Here is a 12721-nt window from a genome sequence, read left to right on the forward strand (position 1 = left end):
ACCAGCTTAAAAGGTGTTACTCAGCACGCTGATTAATCAATCAAGGCGCCCACTCCGCGGTTACCACCGTAGTGCAGGCGCTGACAAAGAGGTAATGAGGACGCTATAAGGTACAAGTACTCACCCCAGAGGCCAAGTAGACCGGTACAAAGACCCACGCCAGCAGAAGGACGATGAAAAGTGCCTGGTGGAAGAATGAAAGCGAATAAAAAAGTTGGTTAATGTGCGAACCCGATCATGTAAGATGAAACTCAGCTAAGCAAAGTATGCCTTCTTATCGTCGTGCCGTCTTTTCAGAGAAGATATTGATACAAGGTAACGCTGTATTTACAATGCTGTATTTACGATATTCATTTAGAGGCTAGTTATTACGAACCACGGTGGAAAAGAGCACCGCGGAAGCCAGATAGCGAACGCGGTTTACCATCAGCGCCCTCTTCATCTCTCTTCTTCATGATGATCCCAGCTAGCTCCGTATATGAATGCCATCTTCTTTGTGGGGAATTTAATTATTGCCCCGTAACAGAACCCCCCCCCCCCCCCCCGCGGTGGTAGGAGCGCAGTCTCGGTGCTTGTCAGGGTAAAGCTGTAGGTTGCGAGCGGTATGGCTTAAGACGCGCGACGTGGACGACGTCTGTTTGAGGAGAGCGGGATGAGTCTGACGGAACCAGCGGGGCGATTTCGTAATTGACTTCAGTCACTTGGTGTACGACACGGTAGGGGCCGTAATACCTGGCTAGAAGCTTTTCCGAACGCCCTACACGGCGTGCAGGACACCAGAGTAGCACCAGGGATCCAGGTATGAAGTGGCGGGTGCTGTGGCGGCAGCCGTAGCGATCCTTTTGAGAGCGCTGGTACGAAGGGAGCCTTAGCGAGCAATGTTGCGGGCAAAGTCAGCGCGGGCGGTGGCGTCTTGTGCATATATAGAAGGTGGCAGAGGGTCTTGAAATAAAGTGTCCAGTGGTAACTCGGAACATTGCTGGCGCTAGGCGGGACAAAGACCAGCGGGCCAAACTGGAGGCTGCGTTAACGAACGACTCAGAGAACACAAAAATATATGCAAGCAAGTCTCAGCCCCAGGGCACTTGGCTGCCCAATGCGCCAGACATGGGTGCTCTGAGAAATTCGAAAGCACCACGACCCTATTTGAATCTTCAGAAACGATCACCCGCGAGATATGGGAAGCTTACGCCATACGAAAAGAAAAAGACTGTATCAGTTCGCCATCGATTGCACTGTCGACAACTGAGATGGCACTACTTGACAGTTCGTAGGCAAACGCATGCGCATGACAAATATTGTATTCATTTTCAGCGAGATTGATTAACTCCACCTTTCACGTCATCTGAATTTTTCCTTTATAAGTTGTGTTTGTTGTGATTAATAAATCAGTTGGTAGTGTGCGCTCCAGTTGTGTGTAATTCGTCGTCCTTGTCCCGCCTAGCGCCAGCAATGTTCCGAGTAATAAACCAACTAGCCCCATTTCAATTCCAGTGGTAACGTCGGCTCTCGGCCGAATAGCAGGTAGAAGGGAGAGAATCCCGCCGTATCAAGGCTCCACGAATTGTAGGCAAACGTTATGTAAGGCAAGGCAATGTCCCGGTTACCAAGGTCCTCATAAACGTACATTGAAAGCAGATCTGTTAAAGTCCTGTTAAGGCGCTTTGTGATGCCGTTGGTTTGAGGGTGGTAGGCGGTAGTAACATTGCGAACGGTTGCGCATGAGCGGAGGATGTCGTAGACTACTCGGGAAAGGAAGTATCGGAGGAGCTGGCGAGGAGCACCGTGGTGTAAGATGACGTTGTGCAGGAGGAAATCGGCGAGATCGGTTGCGCAGCTGGTTGGAATAGCCCGCGTGATTGCGTATCCTGTCGCATAATCGGTGGCAACTACAGCCCACTTGTTGCTGTTCGCAGACCGGGGAAAGGGACCGAGATTTAAACCGACTCGGAAGAATGGCTCAATCGGTATATCGAGTGGCTGAAGAAGACCGGCGGGTAGCGTGGTAGGCACTTTTCTGCATCGGCACATGCCACAGGCGCCGACGTAACGGCGAACCGAGCGGGAGAGCCCCAGCCAGAAGAAACGGCGTCGCACGCGGTCATAGGTCCGGGAAACCCATAGATAGCCAGCGGTTGGAAGGTCGTGGAGCTCCCGGAGTACATCTCTACGAAGGTGCTCAGGTACTATAGGAAGCAGATCAGGACCATCTGGGCGGATATTGCGGCGATAGAGGACGCCATCCTTCATTCGGAACAAGCGCAGTGAAGGGTCGGAAGGGGCAGCGGTTAAGCGCTTGATGATCCTGCTCAAGGAGACGTCAAGGCGCTGCTCAGCAGCAAGCTGTTGAAAGGAGGAAATAGACAAGACCGAGGTGGCGAGTGAGTCGCAACTTGTAGGATCGGGAGGCTCGACTGGGTACCGCGATAGATAGTCAGCGTCTTGATGGAGCCGGCCGGATTTAGAGACTACAGAATACGAGTACTCCTGCAGCCGCAGAGCCCAGCGCCCGAGGCGTCCGGTCGGGTCTTTCAGGGACGCAAGCCAGCATAGCGTGTGGTGATCTCTCACGACGGAAAATTGTCGACCGTAGAGGCATGGGCGAAATTTGGCGACAGCCCACACTAGGGCAAGGCATTCCCGTTCCGCAAAAGAATAATTTCGTTCAGCTGGTGTCAGCACCTGGCTGGCATAGGCAATAACGCCGTCGCGGCCGGTTTGGCGTTGAGCCAAGACGGCTCCAATGCCGTCACCACTAGCGTCAGTCCGTACTTCCGTCTGAGCGGCCACATCGAAGCGAGCTAAAATGGGCGAAGTTGTTAGGAGAAATATCAGGGTCTTGAAAGCGTGAGCTTGCTCACTGCCCCACGAAAAGACGGAATCCTTTTTGAGAAGGTCGGTGAGAGGGCGGCCGATCTCAGCGAAGCCTCGGATGAAGCGACGGAAATAGGAGCACAGGCCCACAAAACTTCGAACGTCTTTCGATGACTGGGGCAGCGGAAAATCTCTAACCGCCTATATTTTGTCGGGGTCCGAATGCCCTCCATTAGCGTCGACAAGGAGGCCCAAGATAGTTAGTTCGCGCCTGGCGAATCGACATTTCGCGGAGTTAAGTTGTAGATTCGTTTGACAGAAAATAGCAAGTATTTCGGACAGGTGATGGAGATGAGCCTCGAACCGAGATCACTGGAAGATTGCCATCAGACGTGGAGTGGTGGCTGGCGACCGGTGTCATCGCCTCGATCTCGCGGCGGACAATGGGTGTCACTGTGTCCGCAGTTGTCTCCGAGGGTAATTTACCGGAAGGAACAAATGGTGCCTGACACGAAGAAGTGGCGGCGGTATTTGGAAGGCGATTGAATTGTTGTGTAACTCGACGGCTTTTGGCCAGCTCGAAACGCTTGCACTCACTCAAAATTGAGTTTACGGTAGAGCAGTCCTTGCACATGAGCAAATTAAAGGCATCGTCAGCTATGCCTTTCAAAATGTGGTCGACTTTATCTTGCTCGGGCATCTGAGCATCAACTTTGCAGCAAAGGGCCAGCACGTCTAGGATGTAGCTGACGTACGGCTCGGTCGACGTCTGCGCTCGCGACGCAAGCTCCTGTTTCGCCGCGAGCTCGCGCCCAGCAGGCTTGCTGAAAATTGTAATCATCTCCGCCTTGCAGCTATCCCAGCTGGTAATTCTGCCTGCGTTGGTGTCATGCCAGGTCTGCGCCGAACCTCTCAGGTGGAACACGACGTTCGCCAGCATAATAGCGGGATTCCACCGGTTGTGGGCACTCACACGCTCTTAGGGGCTGATCCAGTCTTCCATGTCGACATCTCCGGTACCGTAGATGAAACGAGGATCTCGAGGCTGGCTCACGATAACCAGTGGCGTAGCGGCGCTCGTTGCTTCAGAAGGCGGTGCCATTGTGCGGCCTCGGAGATCCGTGATCACCACCTCTGAGTCAGCCGTGTCCACGGCTCACTTGTGCCACGGAAGGGGTGAGTTAGAGCAGGACCGGTCCAATGCAGCACTCGCCACCAAATGATACAAGGTACAGCTGTATATACAATGCTGTATTTACGATGCTCATTCAGAGGCTAGTTATTACGAACCACGGTGGAAGAGAGCCCCACGCAAGCCAGGGAACGAACGCGCTTCACCGTCAGCGTCCTCTTCATCTCTCTTCTTTGTGACGATCCCGGCTAGCACAGTACATGTATGCCGTCCTCTTTGTGGGGAATTTAATTAATGCCCCGTAATGCGCCTGTCTTTGCTTCGTGCTGTCCTGGACGACATCATGTAAATATATCGCCTCGCATTCAACCATTGTTCCTGTCGTTTTTCCTGCCGCCACGTAACATTTTGGTGAGGTGCGAGGTACATCCCCATACCGACATTCAAGCACTGCCCGCCTCTGCTCCTGTTGCGTTTTCCTTAGGGTTCCTGGATTGCGTCGGCTTGCCCCAGCCCCGCATGGACACGTCCACGTCCCCAGCCCCGTGTCCCCAGCCGATGATCCGCGGCGACGAGCCCAGAAGTAACCCGCCGTGACCAGAACTGACGACGATGTCGCTCCCCCGCCCAGTAGATCGGCGCATTTCCAAGGGCCTTCGGCGCTTCAGCTGCATTGACGGGCATCTCTGTTCGTGGGTCGGGGTTCATCGAGTACGCCCCCTTCATCCGCGACGGCATGGACTTCGTCACTGTTTATAGTCATCTCGTTTTTCATTCGGTGCACTCGCCCATGCACTGCGCCCTCCACCGGAACGGTCGACGCTTAGACGAGGGGGCCATGCCACGAAGTTGTGAGCGAACTTGTGACGAAGTTGTGAGCGTTGCGCGTGTCTCTGCTTCGTGCTGTCCTCGACAAAATCATGTAAATATATCGCCTCGCATTGAACCATTGTTCCTGTCCTTCGTCCTGCCACCACGTAACAATATTTTGTACAAAACAAAGCTTGCCGCAAGAAGGATAAGCAAGAAAGTGGGATACTTTTTGTCGATTGTGTTCATGGCGCTTTACGGCTCTGCACTCGTTAGTGATTGGTATAACCATGATGCCACGTCACATTTTATATCTAATTAAAACGTCTCTACGTTCAGAAGAATAGCATACAATGTATTTTCTATTTTTGTATCGTAAAAGCAAGAGCGACACCAAAGTTTCTGGCCTTTAGTAAATCTGTGGCCAAGTGTGGCCATTACTGCCATTGTTTCGGTGGCTGGCGTAAAATAAGTTGACTGCATAATGATTCAGTCTCTGGCTAAGTTCACCAGATGTTTGTGAGGACATGCTTTTATCACTCCTGATATGACCCGTGAGAATGTCACCTAATATCTGTAGGAACTGACGCTGCTCACCTGTGTTTGGAAACGTGCTTTTCTTTATGTGCGAGTGTGAAAATAGCGTGATAGCACATGCGATCATGATCGCACATACCAGGAATGCGTTGCGCATCGTTGTGCGAACCACGATACGCACTGACCGAGACAATAATGCGTGCTGGCGCGCCCAGGTATTTTTTCGAGAGTCGACCACCGCCGACTGCACCGGAAGCCACTTTCGCGCAGCACGCGCAACGGGCGTGACACTGCCGCTCATGGGCCTTGTGCAAGGACCTCCTGGTCTTAGGAAGTCGTCTGTTGCACCGGTCTACCGCCGTACGGGCTACCCCGTGAGAGCCGTGTAAACGATACCTGTCTTCAGGCACGGTTCCTGGTGAGAGCAGCGGTAGTCGGAGCTAAGGACAGCCAGCGCCGGCGGTGAACGCGCTTTCGCCGCCCATGCTTCCTCAAGGACTCTTCGGTCTTCCATGATCGCGCTTGACGCAAGTCGTCAAGGATAAGGCTTCAGTGGTTGCGAGCAACGAAAAAAACCGCCGTGTTGTTGAACCACAGTTTCAGCGCACGGTGCTTGCCGGTAGAAGCTGGGCCGAACTGCTTGAAATACTATCCTGGCCCTCCGCCGCCCGAAATATTTCAGTTGCATCGCATCAGCATGTCGGAAACTCAGTCTGTTTATTTGTACCTGGCTGTATACGACGGTCATTTTTTTTTAATCTGTTTGAAATTGCGTGTGGGCCTTTTTCTATGGCAGTGTCTCGTACCAAGCGCGTGGTACGAGACACGCCCGCCTCGCGGTGGCTGCTGCCACGCGTGACGTCATCATGACGTCATAATAATAAGAATTGTAATTATTTTGAGTAATGCAATACAAAGTACACATTTTTATATTGTTGTTTAATTAAAAATACAAAGATACGTTATTGATTGCAGTTTTTTAAACAAACTCTAAGTCATTGGCGTTGCAGCCATTTTGCGTGTCCGAAAGTGGGAGTTTGTCGCATCGGCAATGCTTTCGGGCTTTTCTGACTCTGCAGTGCCTTCATTAAAGCTGAGTTGGCTGAGTCCAGAACTCTGAAAGACATTGCCTCAGAAACAACGAGAGAGGATCAAGCTAGCTTTCCCGACGGAAGCAACCGCTCTCCTAAACATGTGCTCCTCCGCTGTTGGTGCATGCGTGCAAGCGTACGTGAGGCGTCGCGTACGCAGCTGACCCGTTGAGCAAACTACTCAAGAAAAGACATATATATGACCGTCGCCTGCGGTTCTCTCTGTTTGCGCGCGCGGGATAAAATGTCCGCAGGTGTATGTGAACTTGCTAAGACATTGGGGCGCGGCGGTATCTGTTACCAACTCATTGCACCTGCAGCGTTGGTTCTATAAACGCTGGCTTGCCGGCCGGCAAGTTTTGAGGCGGCTGGTCCACAATCACAGTGTGTGCGCTCTAAATAAATGCACCTTACTGGCTCCGATAGACAGGACACTGATAGTGTTAGAGCAGGATTTTGATTGCAGGTTATTGAAGGGATTAAATAATGCTTCGTCACCCACACATGTAATCATGCAAGAATCTTGCATGATTACATGTGTAGGGGACTCAGAGATATCCCTGAGTTTTGGGTGCACCCATCGATCGAGGAACTTACTAGGGAAGGGGGAATGAAGTTGCAGCGAAGAGCTTTATAGAAATTCCGGCCTTTTCTTCCGGAGGCGACGACTTGCCACCGCTGATGCCTCTTTCACAACTTGCGCGATCGAAAGATAAATTATCAAAAGTCGCACTTTTAACTCGCATAAAAAATGTGGCTCATACATGTTGTTAGATTGAAGATTATTGAACGTTATCTCTTTAACCGACTAGCCAAACTCTGCCGTGAATGTGTTCTTGAAGGTAGGAGGGGTTCTCATGTAGGTCCAGTATCCTTTTTTGTGTGTGCATCATTGGAGATAAGTCAGGCCTTTAGCAGCAGCAGCAATACATGCCTTGCCAAAGTATATTTTCTGGCTCGAAACTTGCGTGTATTTGGTGAGGCAAAAAAGGACACTAATCTACTGTTTGCCTTCTTACTATGTTGCTGTAACCATCGCTTCAAATTCCTGTTTATTTCCGTTTTTGTGAACCATGGTTTTTGACAAGATGCGCGAATTGTGGTATGTACTTTCTTGCCAATTCCGCTATTTGGTTTTTGAAAATCATCCAGTTGTCTTCGACTGATCTGTTCCAAAAGTCTGCTTCGAAGTCCGGAAAAAAATTTACAAGTTCGCTACTTGTTGCTTCGTAGTTTCCTTTATCGTACAGACGGATAGATTTAGGATAGTTTTAGGATAGTTTTAGGATAGTTTAGGCTCAGCATGATGTTAAGCGCAGCTAGACCAGAGTGAACCTTCAGTGTTCTTGTTTCGGTCGAAACGCGTACTTGATTCTGTAGTGTCTAAAGACGAAATTGCGCTCCTGCAGAGTTGCGTTCCAAGTCATTATTCCAACATAGCAGAGCACAGGACAAGCAATGTACACTACCTCGCCAATTTTTAAAGCCAAGGTTCTCTACCAGCCTCTACCAACCAACGGTTCTTTCGTGGCATGCGGGACAATAAACTCTGAAGGCGACGGTGGCGGCGGCGGAAGCAGACCTGACGTTCAGGAACGGTGGACGAGCCTTACTGCGCATGCGCCAACAAGAAAGAAAGCGACCTTTTTTTGCCGCATGTGACGTCATGGTTTACGAAAAATGGCAGCTGTTGTGCGGTTACCTCGCTGCGGTCTTCTCGTTGTGATTTTTGCCTGCCATTGCAGCGGTGCATAGGTGTTTGGCTTTTGACTTGTGATCGTGATAAAGGCACTCTCGGAGAACTTCTGCAGAGCACTCACGGTGGTGTGCAGCATGTGATTGAGACGCTGAGTGTGTGCGGGCGCCTAATTTGCGCGTAGTGCGACGGTGAACATGGGCGTTCTGCAGCAACTGTGCCGCCTCTATTTGCGAGAGTGATGAGTGCACTCGCGACAAACGTTTGCGCTGCTTCATAGAGATGGCTGCGCCTTATTAGAGCAATGTGTTGAGGAGGCTGGGCGTTTCGTCTCCGACGTGCGAGTGCGCGTATGCCTTCAATTTCAAACGGCGCCGCTATCGTGGCCAGCCGCAAACGATCTTTCGCACGAAACTGTTGTCGCACACCACACGTTCGTTAACTAAGAAAAAACAAGACCAGACTGTTGCAACCTACATTGCGGATTCCTGCGCGTCGCTTTGGTTCGTCGAACCCCGTGTCTTCTAATCGCTGCTTGCTGTCATAAGCTCCGGAACATTATATTCAGGAGGTCTTTGTCCTGCTGCTTATTCTTGTTAAATCCCTGCAGAGGGCTCTTGGCGCGCCAAAATGAAAAGTTTGTGATTATCCACATTAGGTCGTTGGTCTCCAGACAACTTCTTTCCTGACGAGCGTATTGATGCGTATATCGTGGCATGGGAGCTGCCCAAATGTGTTGACGGATGTGGAGGGGGACACGTTGTAGCTGTTCTAAGGGCGGTACTGGATATCCAAGGAGTTCAAGGGTGTCTCGTCTGGTAGGTGGTTGAGGCGGCTGGTTTGGAAGTGATGATAAGCTTCGTGCAGTTTTATCTAACGTATTGTATACTCCCAGTTAGGCCAACTTGCACGTCCGTGTTCATAGGGCACTGTTCGGTCTGTGAAAATATTGATTTCACCCCCCCACCATATTTGGTGCCCGTTTGTGCTTCTGCTATCAGCCTTCGTCGTGCTCTGCTTGATCCTACACAGCGATAAAGTTTTATAACCGTAGCGGGACCCCGCACCAAATGCCGCAGTGGGCCAAATTAACATTGTAAAATGCTATTTACATAGACACGTTGACACTAATTTTTGTACCTTGTGGTACAGCTTCGTGCAGCTGTACATTTTGGTTTGTTTATGCTGCTCATGACAAAATAGTTCACCCCACGGCATAGTTTTGCTCTGCTTTGGCTCACGTCTTCCCACAGAGACCACGTCCTTTCTGTTTTATTTTCGTTGTATGTGGCCCCCTTTACGGCAGTACGAGGCAGGGTCTTTTTCTGTGCCGCTCTGTCTCTCATGTTTGAGTAATGTTGGTAAAAGATCATATCCACAGTGCAAAAATACAGCCCAAAGGGACAAGAAAACACGGCAGGCTCTGAACTTCAACTAAACTAAACTCATTGAAGTTACCCAAAAATATGCAGCTAGTATACGCACAAAAAACAAAGTTTAGCCCGATAAAAGCCTCGGGTATTATTAGTTTTTTAACCTGCGTTATTTCTTCGTCGCAACGAACCGAACATTTTTAAGGAAGGTCTGCAACTTTACGCATTTGTGTGTTCCTGTATATCTGCCCAAGGCCAACTTGCCAGCACACTAAGCAGTGTTGGCGTGAACCACACAACCAGTGGTAGGTTGGAAGAGTTTTGCTGATATGTACTTCATCTTCAGGCTAACTATTATGGAATGTCCATCAAGGCATTAGTGATTTCTCGCACTAGAAAAAGCTTCAGTGTTACAAAAACCACGAACGAAAATTTATTCCAAGCCCTACAACACTACCTGTTGCTAGCCATAGTATACTATGGCTAGCAACACATAGTACTCATAGTATACGTAGTACCCTATAGTATACTATGCATTAAAATTAGCTGACATCTTAGCCCAAATTCCTCATCAATTACGGCAACTTTTGCCCCGGCGCATCATTTATCAGTGTTTTTTTATGTGGATAGTATTTTGGATTTTTCTGGTCTATCAAAGGACTAAGCGGGGGATCCACACATATCAGCAATAAAGGAATTTCAAAGCTGAAAAAACTTCAAGGCATTGAAAAAGCATTTGAAATTATCTGATGGTAATTGAGAGAGATCAACGATCGAAGCTGCAGAATAGCTGCTTACTACAAAATATATATCAGTACTTTTTAAAGTTAATGAGCCTCCCTCGTACAGCAGTGGTCCTGTGGATATCTATGTTTCCGAAAACGTATTGCTGGGCTTCTCATGTGTAGCAGCTATTTACAACTACACAAGACATGACAGCGAACATAGGCAGAGAATAGGAATGACAACAACATAGGTGTCCTGTGTATGCAGGCACACAAGCTATTTGGAGTCCAAAAATCCTTAACCCAAGTCATTGGTGATTTTACAGCATATTTTTTTGGCTAGTAACCTGGCATTCTGGGAATTCAGATGACAGGTTTATAGCCTTCAGTCATTTTTGCTGGTGCGAAACGCCTAGTGACATGAGGTGGCTTTTTATATGGAGAGAAGATCATTGTATATCTGAGAAAAATCTTTCTGAATTACTACCATTGCTGGTACGGTTCATGTAAAATCATTTTTGCACACATGCAGCCTTCAAAAATTCAAGCAAAGACACAAGTACTCAAATGTGAATTAGTGTATTCTTGCTAAGAATTTATCATCAGATTATCTTTTAAGGAAATAAAAAATTGGCTACATATCGACATCGAGGAGAGCCAAACGAAATACAGAGCATAGCCAAAAAAAGGATATTTTAAAAACATGTCACTTTTGGTATGGTGTATTCTACTATCAGCTTGCTTTTCTTTCTTTCCAGCCTGCACATGTGCCACGTCTGCTGTGCCACAGCAGCTAATCAAGGTGAACCTCTTGTCCCTAGTGTTACTGGAAATCAAGGCTCAGTCAGCCGCAGTTCTGTCTCAAAATTAAATCTGTCGTGAGTCGCTGAGTTTCGTCTCTGCTTATATATTTCAGCAGCTTTGACTGCCAGGCCTTTTAGCTAGCTGTCAATGACTAAATTTATGCATGACTATTACTGCTGCCGATTTACATCTTGTGACACTGCCAAAAATGTCCTTATTTTGCTGCAACACTTAGTTGCAGCAAAGCGTAAAAGACCAAAATGATGTGCTTTTGCTGCAACACTTATGCTGTATTCGGGTGGTCGCTCTGATACTCCGACTCGGAGTACGCCGATGCGCCGCTTCCCACAATCTGAGCAAGAGTCACCGCTCCCCAATCGAACGCGTACCCGCTGATGGAGCAGCACGCGACCGTGGCGCCGCGGCGCGGGCACACGGCAACTGCAAAATGCCAAGCCGGCCAAGGTGTTTCAACAAATAGCGGCCTCCACATAGGACGCGTTAGCTCCAAGCCAAAGTTGCGAACGTATTCCTGCACTTTGAACACGGGAAGCGGTGCGGCGAATAGTTCGGCGAACTTTGTCGCGTAAACGTGCGAGTCGTCGTCGTCTCAGCTGCTGTCCTCCGCGGCGTCGATTTCGAGCTGCAGAAGCAGCGGAGACGATTCCCCTACACTGAATAGGCGTCTCCGTTTAGACATGATGCGGAGATGCCTTCAGTAATAGCAGTAATAGCACGAGAAGAAAAAACGTCGAAATACTCCCAAAACAAACCGCTGGCTAGGCCTCAGAGAACGCCACTGACTAGGCAGGCGAGCGGGGCGAGCCGCGGTGGCCGGTGTCACGTGACCCGATCGCCTCCAGATGTCGCCGGCGCTCCCACTTCGGAGCCAGAGCAGTCGGAGGCGCTCGGAGCGGAGGACGACGCTCTAAAACTACCAACCGAACATACGTCGAGCGCTCCATTTCGACAACCCGAACACGGAGTTCCTTTCCGGAGTGCTCCACAGCACTCCAAAACGACCACCCGAATACAACATTAGTTGCAGCAAAGCGTAAAATGATGTGTAATTATGTATCAATAAGGTATGACCTAAACCACTTACATAGTTCCAGAAACGCCTTACAAAAATGGAAAGAACACGCGAGGAAGTACGCAGAAATAAATGAGGAAGCTCCGTAAGAATGCGTCATGAAGTACGGAAGATGTCATCATTAAAGCCAGAGAAGTGAATCAAGAAGTAAATCTACTCAAAAAGGCTGCAAAAGTACATCACAAGTTCTTTAGAAAATCACTCGTCAAACTCTACAGGAACTCCGTAAGAAGTCAATCAAGAAGTACACATAAATCTACTTTAAAAGGCTGCAAAAATATATCAGCAGTTCCACAGAAACTCCGTGGCCAAATATTTGTTGAAACACGTCAACAGTCCATCAAAAAAATTCTTCACAGACTCCACACAATCTATATACAAGCGGAAGATGAAACTCTACAGAAATACATCAACACACAACACGATTTTTTTGTAAAAGCACGTCACGCATACGGCTAGCGTGCGTGCCGAATGGAGGCTGTGCATATAAACAGCAGTCCAACAGACGACTCCCAATGCGCCAAGCTACGACGTTCAGCTGGAGGTGCAAATTAATTCCTCCGTGTTAACGGTGCTCTGCACAAAGCAAAGTTTACGAGCAACATGAATGAACTTGGGCGCATCGAGGGACATCCTTCCGGCTAAA

At 49.1% G+C, this 12721-nt stretch overlaps 1 protein-coding gene across 5 annotated transcripts in view; it reads right to left on the reverse strand.

The window, feature by feature from the left end:
* The window catches only part of LOC144165167 (sodium/mannose cotransporter SLC5A10-like), a 349040-nt gene that overhangs the window by 262013 nt on the left and 74306 nt on the right, over window positions 1-12721 (reverse strand). For all 5 annotated transcript variants that reach the window (XM_077695277.1, XM_077695276.1, XM_077695275.1 and 2 more), the window contains one exon: window positions 125-184. In XM_077695277.1, the coding sequence (XP_077551403.1) occupies window positions 125-184 (60 nt within the window). The remainder of the gene's footprint in view (window positions 1-124; window positions 185-12721) is intronic.

This window comes from Haemaphysalis longicornis, unplaced genomic scaffold, assembly GCF_048455015.1.
Source record: "Haemaphysalis longicornis isolate Haplotype H1 unplaced genomic scaffold, Haemaphysalis longicornis Haplotype H1 scaffold_14, whole genome shotgun sequence".
In the NCBI taxonomy this organism is placed as follows: Eukaryota; Metazoa; Arthropoda; class Arachnida; order Ixodida; family Ixodidae; genus Haemaphysalis; species Haemaphysalis longicornis.